Here is a 13,497-nt window from a genome sequence, read left to right on the forward strand (position 1 = left end):
TTTGCTAATATTATCTATTATAGGTTCCAGTGAACCCAGAGAAAGCTGCCACTGTGACTCTGACTGATTTATAGCTCCAGTGTTGCTCCCTTCCAATCAGTCTCCACCAGGGCAGGTAATTCTCCTATGTTTTTGCATCAGCTGTGTTTGGATCAGTAAATCCTTCCCAATGCAGGGACACTGAAAAGGTTACCCACCATTAGAGGATGCCTACTGCATCTCTGCATGATCTATTGCTCTGAGCTTGTCATCTTCCAAGCAGAAACACATGAGACAGGATGAGGACAAATAATTCTTACTCATTCACTTTTTTTTCCCTGGGTGTAAGAGTGAAGGGTGATTCCAATCCCCCCACCCCCGGGGGAAATTAAATTACCCAAATAGGTCCTGCAACTATGAAGGGGGAAATTAAATTACCTAAAATGTAGCTATGGAAGTGTTCAGGGGCAGAGTCCCCTCTGTCCTTTTAAGAGGGTGAATGAAAACAGGCCAAACAGACTAGCTCTTACCTCATTGCGAGAACCTGCAGCACGGTGTAACGGGGTCAGCCAAAGGGTATCCTTTGCATTAACGTTAGCACCTGCCCAAGGAGAACAGAAAGGATGGAATGAAATATCACATAGGAGGCTGACTAATAAAGGTAAGCAAACATTTCACCAAATTTTTTCAAGTTTTGAAAAAGATATTCAAGATTGGGAAAGTTACTAGTAAATCTATTCAATATGGGGGGGGAGTACTGAGGAATTCCTCTACCTTCTCACTGGATCTGTTTATCCCCTTAATCTCAATACAAATCTGCAAAAGAATGATAGGTTGGGGGGGGGGGGAGTTTCCCCTTTCCCACTTTGGCAACAAACTTGGCCGCAGACAGATTAAACACAGCCCGACACCGTATCCAGCAGACACCTCCATTCAACAGATTCAACTGTTATGGAAGGGAGTTAAAAGATCTTTCTACCATAAACTGATTAGTACCATTCTTGAAACTAAAGAGATTAGTGTGCCTTAATACCACATGCATCTCAAGGATTCTGCTGCTTTGGCATCCTGGACCAGACAAAATCAAGATTTGCTTCCCACAGCTATAACCATTCAACAGATAACAACCTAGTGGCTTAACTGTGAAGAAGAAAAGAATCTGATTCACAGAACTGTCTCCCAAACACAAAGAAGCAACCTTCCACAAAATTATTCTCAAAGCAAAATACTACAACAGCAACATCACATTATCTATCTATCTATCTATCATGTTTTTATTCCGCCTGATATGTACATCTCTAAGTGGTGTACAAAATTTAAAATATTTTAAATTCAACACAGATTAAAATACACGAGACAATAAAAACAATAGTAAAAGAGAGTGATTAAAGCAAACCATTAAAATTCTAATTAAATTATGGTTAAAAACAAGCAGTTTGGGTTTTTTGTTTGTTTGGGGGAGGGTACATTTCCAGCATGCCATGTTCCCTACGCACAGCATGAACAAGCAGAAATGCACAACCAAACATGCCACTCTTCATCTAGATTTTAAGGTGCACATGCAAGAGAGATAATCTGGAATGGAACCAGCAATCTTCAGAAACAAAAACTTGACTAAAAAAATATGTGTTGTCATTAGCCAGTTCCTGCCATTGTTATTAATTTGGAGACATTGAGCACATGCATCAAGAACCATCTGTACTGACTTCACTGTCCAGAGAACTAACTGTCCAACCTACACAGGAAGAGTTACAGTGGTCAGAGCTGCCGGTTTTAAAATAGCCTCACTAAATGGAATCCGAACATTTCCATAAATCTCAACTGCTCTAGAATCATGGTGAAGAATAATAATTTTACTAGCAGCAATCTGCTAACTGTAGCACTTTTAATGTGGAATAAGCTAAAGCACTTACAATCTCTCATTCATTTTTCCAGCCATCCAAATCATAGATTATAATTTGTTTTAAAGACTGAAAACACAGAATGTGCAACGGCAACTTTCTAGAGGCCATAGCTTAAAAGAGATCTGCCACATTTAAATCCAGTGCTCTCACTTGCAGTTCAACACAGGCTCTACGAGCATTACTCATACGTGACCCAGTTTTCTCTGCATCTCCGGCCACCTCTGACAATTTGGCCAGAGCTATGCAAGCCTGACCCAGACTGCCACCAGTTCATGACCGGAAATGCAGGCTTTGCTCCTCCATTCACTCTACTTAACTTGAGTGAGCCACTGCCCAGTAGCTTTACCAATACCCCTGAATCCCGAGCTGCAAGTCTCATCTATTTCTTCCACTGGTTCTTTCCTCCATGAGATTAATAGCTATACTTCTCCTTCCAAGGAGAAGTCCCCTTACAGTCCCCGCATAAAGCAAAGTTCTCCTGCTTCCAAGGCATATGAGATGTTTGCCAGCCAGAGGGCACACCCCCAACACTTACCTGATATTATTAGGAGTTCAACAATTGGAGCATCTCCCAGGTATGCAGCTGCATGCAAAGGGGTTCGTCTCTCTTGGTCCTGGTTTGGGGAAACAAAGATAAAGATAATCAGAAAATGTTCAAGCAGAACCTTGAATCAATTTCTTTCATCTCCTCCCCTACCTAGAAACTACTATCTTGCTGTGTCATGATCTGCAGCAAGTTCTTTGGGCTTAACTTTATAGCCACTTATTGCAGCTTAAGACTTGTATATCAGTGGACACAAACTGTACAGAAATTTTAAATCTGGATTCATAATCTGCCAGCACTTCCCGTCTTCTATGAACAAACAGTCAGTTTGCTTCAAGCTCCAGTGCCAATACAATGCATTGGCTAATCACAACTAGCTCATTTCAACTCACTTTTTCAACCCATACATGGTGCTGGCCCCATAGGGCATGTGGTGCTTTTGAATTTGACCAAATGTTCTTGACTTGCTGCCAAGTCAAGCTAATTTACTATATACTTCAAAGTAAGCTATCTCATTTAAGACTTTGGTCATCTGCCACAATCACAACTTTTCCTTTGTTGTTTTTAATTAATCTCATGGAGGACAACTTAATTACAAAGAAGTCAGAGAAAACTTGCTAAAATGTGTAAACGGCGTAAAGCAGTGACTTAAAGCTTTTCGAACTGTTCCAAGGAGTCCCACAATTCCTTAGAGACTGACTAGAGGCTAGAAAGACCAGAAATGGCAGAAAAACTTCCTAGAAAGACAGCTTCCTCATCATTATCAATATTCCTGTACAGTCACAGGACTTTACAGTGTTCCAGTCACACTGAGATAGGACAATGGCCAGGCTCAAAAGGCCTGTCCTGTGCCCCATATTACCCAAGCGTGTGGCCTAGAGCCTTCTGCAAAGTGTTGGAGTTCTGTAGCAGATGAGTCCCTGTGCAAAGGTTTTCACCTGAAGAAGAAAAAAATTGAATATCACTGGGGCAACACACACATGCAAAATGGAGTATCTTCTCTTTCGAAATGATGAGTGAAATACTTTTTAAAGCAATGTTTTAGAATAATACAAAGCCAATTCACACGTCTGCAAATATTCTAAATCAGAGGTTTCCAACAGGTATCCCAGGGATACTTGAAGGGGGTACTAAGGAGATTCTCTGAGTGGTCCTGCCTCCTATGTTGCAGCAGCATTCTTTGTTCTCCACCTGAGGATCATCAACTGGAAGCAATCTGCAATGTGTTTCCTGCAAAAAGGGAGGAAGGTGAAGACTCCCCTCTCATCTGTTCCTAATTGGCTGACGACATGCTGAAGCTCAAAGTAACCTTCCCTTTATCCTGACAAGCTCAGAAAATGAGCACTGAGTACTCTCATTAAAATTAATGGGACAAATAAACTTGTCCCATTACTTTCAATAAGACTGCTTTTAAGTAACTTAGTGTGGATGTGAGCCAGTGACTGTAGTAGCCTGTCTCACTAACTCTAATACTTATGTTTGTATTATGTATATATGTACACACACACTTAAATGTTACGAGACAAACTACTCCAGTCACATCCACACTAAGTCACTCATAAGCAATCTTTTTGATATTACTAGGACTTGTATACTTGTCCCACCCATTTCAATGAGAGTACTCATGAGTAACTTAGTCTGCATGTAAGCCAGTCACTGGAGTAGCCTGTCTCCTAAGTCTCACATTTAAACTCTGTGTCTGTGTGAGTATATATATACACAACACACACAATCAATCTCTATGGGGTACCTGAGCTGAAGGGGTACACTTGTTTTTAAAAAGGGTTGGGAGGGAACCCCTAGATCGAAGAATCGAAGGCTGTAATATTAGTACTGACAGCAGGTTACTGTGTGTGGCCAGATTACTGGACAAGTAACTCACTTAAGACATCACATTGGAAAAACACTTTCAAATGTTACAGAATAAGGAACACACAGGAATTTGGAGCAAAAGTGCCATCAGGGTGCGCTGCCAATCATATTCTCCTGCAACATGGTGGCAAGCCCTTTACACAGCACAGTCTCCAGCTCCATTACTTCAGATTCCTAAACCTTGTGAATCAAGTAAAAGAAACAGTTAAATACTTGAGAATACATACCACAAAACCAATATCTGAACATGATAAAGAAATGTGTTTCAATGTGTGCAAAACTTTTATTTTCTGATGTCTGCAAAACCCATAATGAACGTTCAGAACAGTCAGCTATGGATTTTTCAGACACTGCTTCCTATTAGAGAAATAAACTTGAGTTACACTGTTATTTTCAAAGACACATTTACTGGTATGAAGCAGGATATAAATCTAATAAATAAGGATGGCTAATTTTGGCTATATAAGTTATTACAAATTTGCTATGTATGATGATGCAAGAACACTGAACTATTCAACAGTATTATAAAGTCTAACCAATTATCCATATTTATTGCTACTTGATTACATTATAGTCATGCCTATTTACTGAGCTCTATAAGAATATGAACTTCTTCAGTTTCTGCATGATCATGCTGAAGTCTTCATACCATTTCTAAGGCAAATAATAAAACTAACCTTTTGTTTCCTTTTATTTTGTCAGCTTTTTTCCCCTTCTCAATTCCCCAGCTTGCAAAAACTAAGCCTCTATATCTCAAGATACAACAGTTTGAAGTTATCTAACACTGGGTATATTCATAATTTTTATTTTAATAAGGTACAGGCATTTATACTTGTATACATATTTTATTTCATACATATTCCAAACAATACAATTTATACATCCACTTGTATGTAATATATTTCAAGTTCTCGGAGAAATAAAAAAAGATTATGTCTAAGGAAGTTTTGCATACACTACACTTCAATTTCCCCAAATGTGCTGTCCAGTACCCCCACAAGGTGGATACAAACTGATTGGTTTTTTTAAAGCAGATTTTAAATTTTGAGTGTCAGCTATAATAAATTATATATTTTAAATAACTTAGTTTTGAAATATTCTGAACTTAATGCACTTAACATCTTAAAACTAAACTTATGATCATCTTATGAAAGGCTACTTTTTTAATGAAGCAACAATTGTGGGAACGACAGCTTCTTCAATCATACAGCACAATAAGAATGGATGAGGCCCAAGGTCTATCTAGTCCAGCATCCTGTTTCCCACAGTGGCCCACCAGATGCTTCTGAGAAGCCCACAGGCAAGAGCTGAGGGCATGCCTTCTCTCTTGCTGTTGCTCCTCTGCAACTGGTATTTAGAGGCATCATGCCTCTGAGGCTAGAGGTGGCCTATAGCCACCAGACTAGTAGCCATTGATAGACCTGTCCTCCATGAATTTGTCTAAGCCTCTTTTAAAGCCATTCAAGCTAGTGGCCATTACCACATCCCATGGCAGAAAATTTCATAGATTAATTATGCACTGTAATAGCTCTTGCACTTCTTTGGGGGCTTGATTCTGGGAGCCAGGAACTGACAAGTTATCACAGATATCATCCACTGATCCATATGAATCAAAGAACATGGATATTTACTTTATACCTCTCATGAAGATCATTGATCTGCCCAGGAGGAGGCAGAATAGTTATATGATAAAGAAGGAGGCGGCAGACTAAAACAAAAAGGAAAACTGGAAAGAATAATCAATTTCTACTGCAGACTCCAACCACTACCTGTCCAAAAAAACCAGTCATGGCTGCAGGTTGTAAGAGACCCTATTTGGGAATAATCTGAAGAAACCCCTTTGCTGGGGGAAAAAGGCAAACGCGGCAGAAGTAAAGAGTTTCACAGAGGTAAGGCCTAGCTGTCAGAATGGAACAATAAATCCAATATGTTTTTATGGTTACAGAAACTAATTAGCATGCATTTTTATTTAGAAAGTATTGTATCTGAAAAAGAAATGGAATATTTTACATTTTAAAATCGATGATTTAAGTCAGTCTTTTTTCGTAATGATTTAACTGAATCTATCTTTCCCCCAAGCAAACCTATTTTCCCCCTCTATGGCTTCAACATTTCATCTCTAACCATGAGGGACAGAAATGTAACAACAATGCTTGTTCTGGGGTTCTAAATGAAAGCCAACAAGCCATCCCAAAGTGTTCTGAAAGCCAGAAGTTGTCTACTCTTGATCAGAAGGATAACAGTATAGAAGATGTGTACTAAGAGTCAAGTTGAAAGGTTTAATCAACATTGACAAAGTGTTTAGGATACTTGGGAAAATACTCCCTCAAAGAAAAAGCAATATTGCAATGTTGCTCTGAAGCATTATGCAGAACTTGCCACTTCACTTGCTTTTAAACTTAATGCCAACAATAATCCAACCCTAAGAGTAATGCAAGCTGCTCTGATAAGGCACGGAATCCCAACTCGTTGCTGAAGGCTATCAAGAGGGAGAAAAAAGAACCACTTAGGATCTTGGATCACATCAACCACTATTTGGCCTTTGGGTCTGGCGCCAAGCATTCACTACTCAGAGGGATGTTGGTGCTCTAAGGCCAAATGATAAAACGGGAAAAGCGATAAGAGGACACCAGTTCATAGTTGAAATCAATGGTGATTTAGACAGAGGTTGTTTTGCAGAGCCCTGAACATTTACAAATAAATCCCTCATCAGTGACAAAGAAAGAGAAAGTGGACTGTCAATGCTCAAAGCCAAACTCAGTTTCATTTCTCAGCCTCAAACTAACTGAATTGGAATAATGTGCATCAGCACAGATGACTCAATCCATTTTGAGCCACCCTCTATTTGAAAATTATTTTCTCTTACATTAGCCTCCCTCTACCCAACCCTCCACACACATACACAACAGGAACAAGAAATAAATTTTTAAACGCTCCATTCACAAAACTAAGAACTCTTGCTAGGACATTAATTTGAGAACTACGAGAGACTTCCAGACATCTATCTTAGGATCAAACTATAAAACACAGCCCCTCCCGCCGCTTAGGAAAAAAGAATGCAAATATAACACTTGGAATCACAACGCATTTCCCAATTAATTGTTTTATCCAACCATTTAATCATGAACCCAAACAGGTATCACATCCAGGTAAGGGGAACAAACCAAAAATATATTCAAGATTTTATTATTTAAAAGCAATGAACTAGAACATGTTATCTTGCAAATGCTGTACTGGCACAGAAGCTAGCCTGTCCCAGGCTCTCACAGCATCACTTAGGATCAGACCATAACACGAAATAATCTTGGTTTTATACATACATATATATAAAGTTCTATTCTATTCTATTCTATTCAAATAATTGTGACCATCTCTCTCTATCCAACTGCTGCACCAGTCCTCCACTATAATGATGTGCTAAAACGCAATTTGGCTATCCAAATTGCCAACACTCCCTTTAAATCTGAGGGTTTACACAGCTCCTTTAAAATGAAGGAGAGCAGGCCCATACCTCCTGCTCCTCCGATCACCGCCATTACTATGCCCGCATGCCAGCGGGGCATCTCCCAGCTGTCCCTGCACGACACCAGCACACACATGGCCTCTGCACGTATGCAGAGGCCATGTGCATGGTCAGCAACCATGACCACGGGGCTATGTAAGCCCTCAAATTTAAAGGGAGGTGCCTGCGATTTGGACAGTTGAATCGCGTTTCAGCACATCCCTAATCTACGATTCCCTATCCCCTCAACTCACTTCTAGTTTCTCCGCAATCTTCTTCCCCGCACCTGTCCCAGGCAACAGGCAAATTGGGAGAAGCCCTCCTCTGGAATTAATTCTAACTTTTCATTCTGCATGGAGAAGAGTACTGTCAAACTCAAATGCTTACTCAGAAGTGGATGCAACATGGATCCATTTTACTTTCTTCAGGAGCATGTGGCTTGGTTTAGCTTGTTTGCTTGCTAACCTGGCTTTTCTTCTTCTGCTGGCACCACTATGCAAGGTATCTGCTGTCTGAACATGACACACTATAGTCTGGATTATGCTGGGGGTAGGGTGTTGTGTGTACCTCTTGCTGCTGAGGACTGGGCTGCATGACTTTATTCATGGGAATTGTATGTATGATTCCATAAGAATAATTAGAAAATTGCCTCCTACTTTAGCAGCCTGTGGACTACACCTTGTCTGTCAGAGACCCACCTCAAAACAGAGAGCTCTCATCATCTGCTATATCTTAACAATTATGAGTTTTCTCATTTGGTAAATTACATGACAAACCAATTTAGGTCCATAGGTTCCAATGCAAGCAGCACCTTTTAGTTAAATCTCTTCGTCCCCCCACATACTGCTGACCCCTTTGTTCCCCATGAAAAGCAGTCATATGGCCATACCAGTCCTTGATTGGCTAAGTGGAAAACAATAGCTAGGTTCAGATATAACATGAGACCATGGTTTGTGCTAAGCACAGTTAAAAACCCAAATCATGGTATGAGCTTCCAGACATGCAACAGGCCAACTAGGATTTAGAATTGCTTGTCTGCTTTTGTTTCCCATCTGCTCAGGACTCAGCTTCATAAGTTCACTCCCATCTCCATGATGCAGCAGCCTCTTGAGGGTGAACAGTGGCCCTAAGGAGGTTTGTGAATTCAGACAATACTGGAAACCACAGCGGGCACAAACTGTGGTTTGCAAATCAGCTTCAAACTGTAGTTTCAGATCCTGAGGAGTTTGCCACAAAAAGCCATCGTTTGTGGGCAGGCTCAAGAATAATATGAAACCATGAGTTCACTAAACAAATTAGGATTTTGTATGATGTCTGAACCCATTCCTTGTACAATTCTTTATCATGTTACTAGGAAGTTGGATGGTACCTTGGTCCTACCTCTTGCAACAACTGCAGGATTCTTGAACAATTCTCTAAGTTGCTAAACTTCTCTAAATCCAAATATCTTAATACTCCTAAACACAGATATTCAGAACAAACACGATCTAAAGGAGGTCTTTCCAACTGCGTATAAAAAGGCTCTCACAATCTACTGGACATATTCTCCCTATATTTCTCCCTATTTGGCTTTTTATTATTTATTTTTTTCATATTCTTCACTAGCTCACCACACAGGTGGCTAGCATGGTTAAAAACCCAAGACACCAGGTTTATCACAGTCCTGATCCCAGGCTGCTAACAACAAGTTCTCATGCTGTGCAAGACAAGCTAAGAAGTATCTAATCACTCCTGCTGACTTGCTCCGAAAGGCTCCCCTTCCTAGTAGAACAAGACCAAATCAGCTTGTAATAGTACAAGCCATGCAACAAATTGTGGCACTTATGTGTCATATGAGGTGTATCCTACATGTGCCTTCGCTGAATGAGTCAAAACGAAGAGCCAATTACCACCTCGTGAGCTATACAAGAACAAAGATGAACAACAGTGTAACACAGGCTGTTCTCACTGCAAGACCACGAGACTAATCCAGAACACATTCTTTGCCAAAAAAAAACACAGCTGATCCCAGTGCCACCCACTGCTCTGTACAGCTAGACTGATACATCTGGTGCAGCTCATTCCCAACAAAGTCAACATTTATTGATGATGTGTGAGCCTTTCTGACCTGTGTACTGAGCGTTCAAAGTGCTTCACAAACCACATCTACCACCATAACAACCCTATGTTCGCCATCATTGCCATTTTACAAATGGAGACTCAAAGATGAACATTTGCTCAGAGCAATACACCAAGATCATATCTAAGGTGGGTTCTGAACTAAAGTATCCCCAAGCCCAACATTTAATCGCTGTGCCACAATGGCCAAACACACAAATAAATAAGCAAGCATTTCAGCTTGTGAAGCTGAGAAACCTTAGTACCTCTATTTTAGGAGGAGAGGTGCTGATACCAACATACAGGAACTGGATGAAAGCTATGTGAATTTAATTCCAAATGCCCCACACTACTCACACTGCGGTGGGGGGTGGGGGGAGAGATCTGGCCAGAAGCAGGGCAGTGTCCTCTTCAGAAAATTGTAGTCTTCATGCAAAACTAAGAGAAGGAAGATCATGAAGAGAAAGAAAAGATGCTCCAACACTTACCAATACATTGATATTCTCCTTCTGACTCAGCAAAGACCGCACCTCCTCTATATCACGGTTAAAGATGGCTTGGACCAGAGGAGGCTATAAAGGGAGGCAGAAAACACAGCTGTGAAATAAGCAGGATGAAGAAGGAAATGAGCCATTAAAACCATAACCCCACAAGTATCTGAATAAGGTCTAAAGAATTACATCGCTCTGGTTCAGACCAATGGGCATAATCTAGCCAGTAATAAACATTACTGGCAAGAAGCTACAATCCTCCAGGATTGCAAGCCCTTTTTTCTAGTTCTGATATTCAAGAACCCTGAATATGAGATGCCAGAGACTGACCTTTCAGTTTCATATATGTGAAGATACAGATTAAACCAGGGGTCTCATATAGCTGAAGCATGCACACTGAACTATCACCCTTCCAAGAGGCAAAACAGGCTTGACAAGATCCGGAGTTCTAGCTACAACAGATGAAGAGAAGGGCATGATGGAGGTGAAGGGCCAAATTCAGTCAAAGCCTCTCATGGTTTTCATATCCTACTATTGTGAAGGTACCAATTCTTGCTTTAAAAACAATTATAAAAGGCCTCAACAAATTTTCTTTGGCTCTAGGAGTCAGCCTAAAACTTGAGCCAGATTGCCCTCTGCTCCATGACGGAAGGGGGTAGAATCTCTAACTTGTTTACCCCCGCCATGCTTGTTTACTCCTCCTCTTGGCTGCATCCACCTGGCTCAGGCATGGACCAATGCGACCAGGAGAAGCAAGCAAGCGACACCTGGGCAGGCTGCTCTCTCCTGCTGCTGATCACATCAATCCACTGCCTGCCTAAGCCAGATGGATGCGACCAAGAGGAAGAATGAGCAAACATGGCAGGGGGTGAGTTGCTCCTCCTCTTCCTGGTCGCACCCATCCATTGCCTAGCTCAGGTGCCACGCTTACATTTCTGGGCACCGTGGCAAGCTGGTGTCTGGGAATTGTCAAGCCCAGAATTATGATAAACCAATTATCCTTGAAAAGAAGCAATGAGGCCCAATAATCCACATGCCCATTAGCTCATGCTTAATTCCACCACTCAGGACGAATACATCAACATTCTCTAGAGCAGACTACTCGCAGTGACTGAGTTCAGATATCACGTTAAATCATGCTTAAACCACAAAAAAAACTTGGGAAATGTGGGGGTTTCATGTCATGCTGAACTCTGGATGAGGCAGACTAAGACTCTCATTGCATATGGCTGCTCCAAAGCTCTTATTATTAGACCCCCACCCATCCCCAAGTCCTCTGCGTATACCAGAGGACTCAGAAGAGGAGAAAGGGAAGTATCATGCTATCCTGAGCCTTAGAGCAGACAGAGGCAATTCAAAGAGAACTTAGAGGAGGGGATCTGGTGTGTGCAGCCAGACATCACTGGGGTGAGGATTTACTGGATCCTTGTCCCCAATTTGTAAAGTCTCAGGAAGGAGCCAAAAGATGCAGGTAAATTGCCAGATGGGTTTAGGTACTGTATCTTCTTTAGGTTCCTGTATGAGGAATTCCACCCCTTTTGTTCCCTTCCCCCCACTATTATCAGCACAATCCCTAGGGGTCAGGAGCATCAGTCCTTTCAATTACAGTAATCTAGCTTGTGCTGCGGGAGCAGCTGGCTCTATGAAGCAGAAGCAGCCGGTTCCTTCGGACAGAGAGATACAGCACAGAGGGTTGTCAGCTCACTTGCCTCCCACTTCCAGTCCTGGACATCTCTCCTTTTCCATCAACTAGTGGCTCTTTAGAGCTCCAGTCAGCAAACAGAGCAGTCCACAGAGCAAGCACTGGATTCCTGCAAACCTGGTGAGCCTTCATAGAGAGAGGGAGCCTTGTCCTGGAGTCCCAGGCATGTTTCTGACAGTTAGGACTCCACACTAGACCCAGGCTCTTCCTCCTATTGACCGGACTCAGACAAGTGCGTTGGGCAGCAGGTTTACTTACAGCTCACTCACCAGGAGCACTTGCCCTGGCAACCAGATTTGTGAAGGCCTGCATTTGGTGCACATACGGCTTGCAGAGAGGATGAGGGAATTACTACAGCCCAGTTCTATGAGGGGTCTGTGCCATCCGCCCCAAATCCTTTGCATGACTCTTTGTACAACTGTTGGAGGATATACCACACAGTTTGCTTCTCCCGATTTCCCCTGTGGTCTGCCTCCACAGCCTCCTTCCAGAAGCATTAATATGTATGCGGTCATCCACATTCAACACCTATGCAGATTAAGGGTGTGCAGGAACCAAGGTTGCATCACAGGAGGGGAGTGACGAGCAGGATCTTTAAAAAAAGAGGAGAGCAGGTCCTTACCTGCTCTTCACCAACAGATGCAGCTTCCTGCTGCAGCAGCGTTGCCCCCAAGAACTGGCAAATGGTGCCTGCGCATGCACCTGCGCCATTTGCATTGCCGGCATGGTGTTGCTAACCACGCAAATGGCACCCGCACATGCACAGGTCCCATGTGCATGCTGGCACCACGCGTGGGTACTTGGGAAGCACACTGCCCCAGTAGGACCTACAGGTCCTGCAGGCCCAGCAGGTAAGGACCTGCTCTCCTCTTTCTTACAGCTCCCGCTTGCCGTTCCCCTCCCCATGATGGCGAACCTGTGCTTGAACCTCAGTTCGTGAACACCCTTAGTACAGACCAAACATTGCAGGGGGCTGTACTACCATAGAAGAACACGTGATATTCATGTGCATATATGCAATATGCATTCAAACACACAACATATGCTATGTATATGAACCACACAACTAAAGAGATCCCATAGTTAAATAATGGCAGGGTCTCTCTTTTGGTTATCGGCTTCTTCTCATGATGAAGAGGAGAAGAGAGTACAGGACTCACAGTCTCCTTCCAGGGACAACCCACAGAGAACATTATCCCAGTGAATAAGCACAACCAGGTTTCAGATAAGGAGGTTCAATACGTGCTTGAGGAAAAAACAACCTAAGTTACAGGGCAAAGTACTGCAGGTAAGTAATTAAAAATAAAACAAGGCTCTGGTAAGTTTCATTGGCTCTGAGTAGCCACAGCTGAATTCATTTCTTACCATTACTGTGACAAGCAGGGGAAATCAACACTTCTTATATA

At 42.1% G+C, this 13,497-nt stretch overlaps 1 protein-coding gene across 5 annotated transcripts in view; it reads right to left on the minus strand.

The window, feature by feature from the left end:
* Positions 1-13,497, minus strand: part of ANKRD52 (ankyrin repeat domain 52) — a 128,766-nt gene that overhangs the window by 92,690 nt on the left and 22,579 nt on the right. For all 5 annotated transcript variants that reach the window (XM_053293580.1, XM_053293577.1, XM_053293576.1 and 2 more), the window contains exons 2-4: positions 10,387-10,470; positions 2,419-2,497; positions 510-580 (exon numbers count right to left, since the gene is read on the minus strand). Coding sequence is in view for 4 of the 5 variants with exons in the window: in XM_053293577.1 (XP_053149552.1) it covers positions 510-580; positions 2,419-2,497; positions 10,387-10,470 (234 nt within the window). In the remaining variant the exon portion in view is untranslated. The remainder of the gene's footprint in view (positions 1-509; positions 581-2,418; positions 2,498-10,386; positions 10,471-13,497) is intronic.

This window comes from Hemicordylus capensis, chromosome 2, assembly GCF_027244095.1.
Source record: "Hemicordylus capensis ecotype Gifberg chromosome 2, rHemCap1.1.pri, whole genome shotgun sequence".
Taxonomy (NCBI): domain Eukaryota; kingdom Metazoa; phylum Chordata; class Lepidosauria; order Squamata; family Cordylidae; genus Hemicordylus; species Hemicordylus capensis.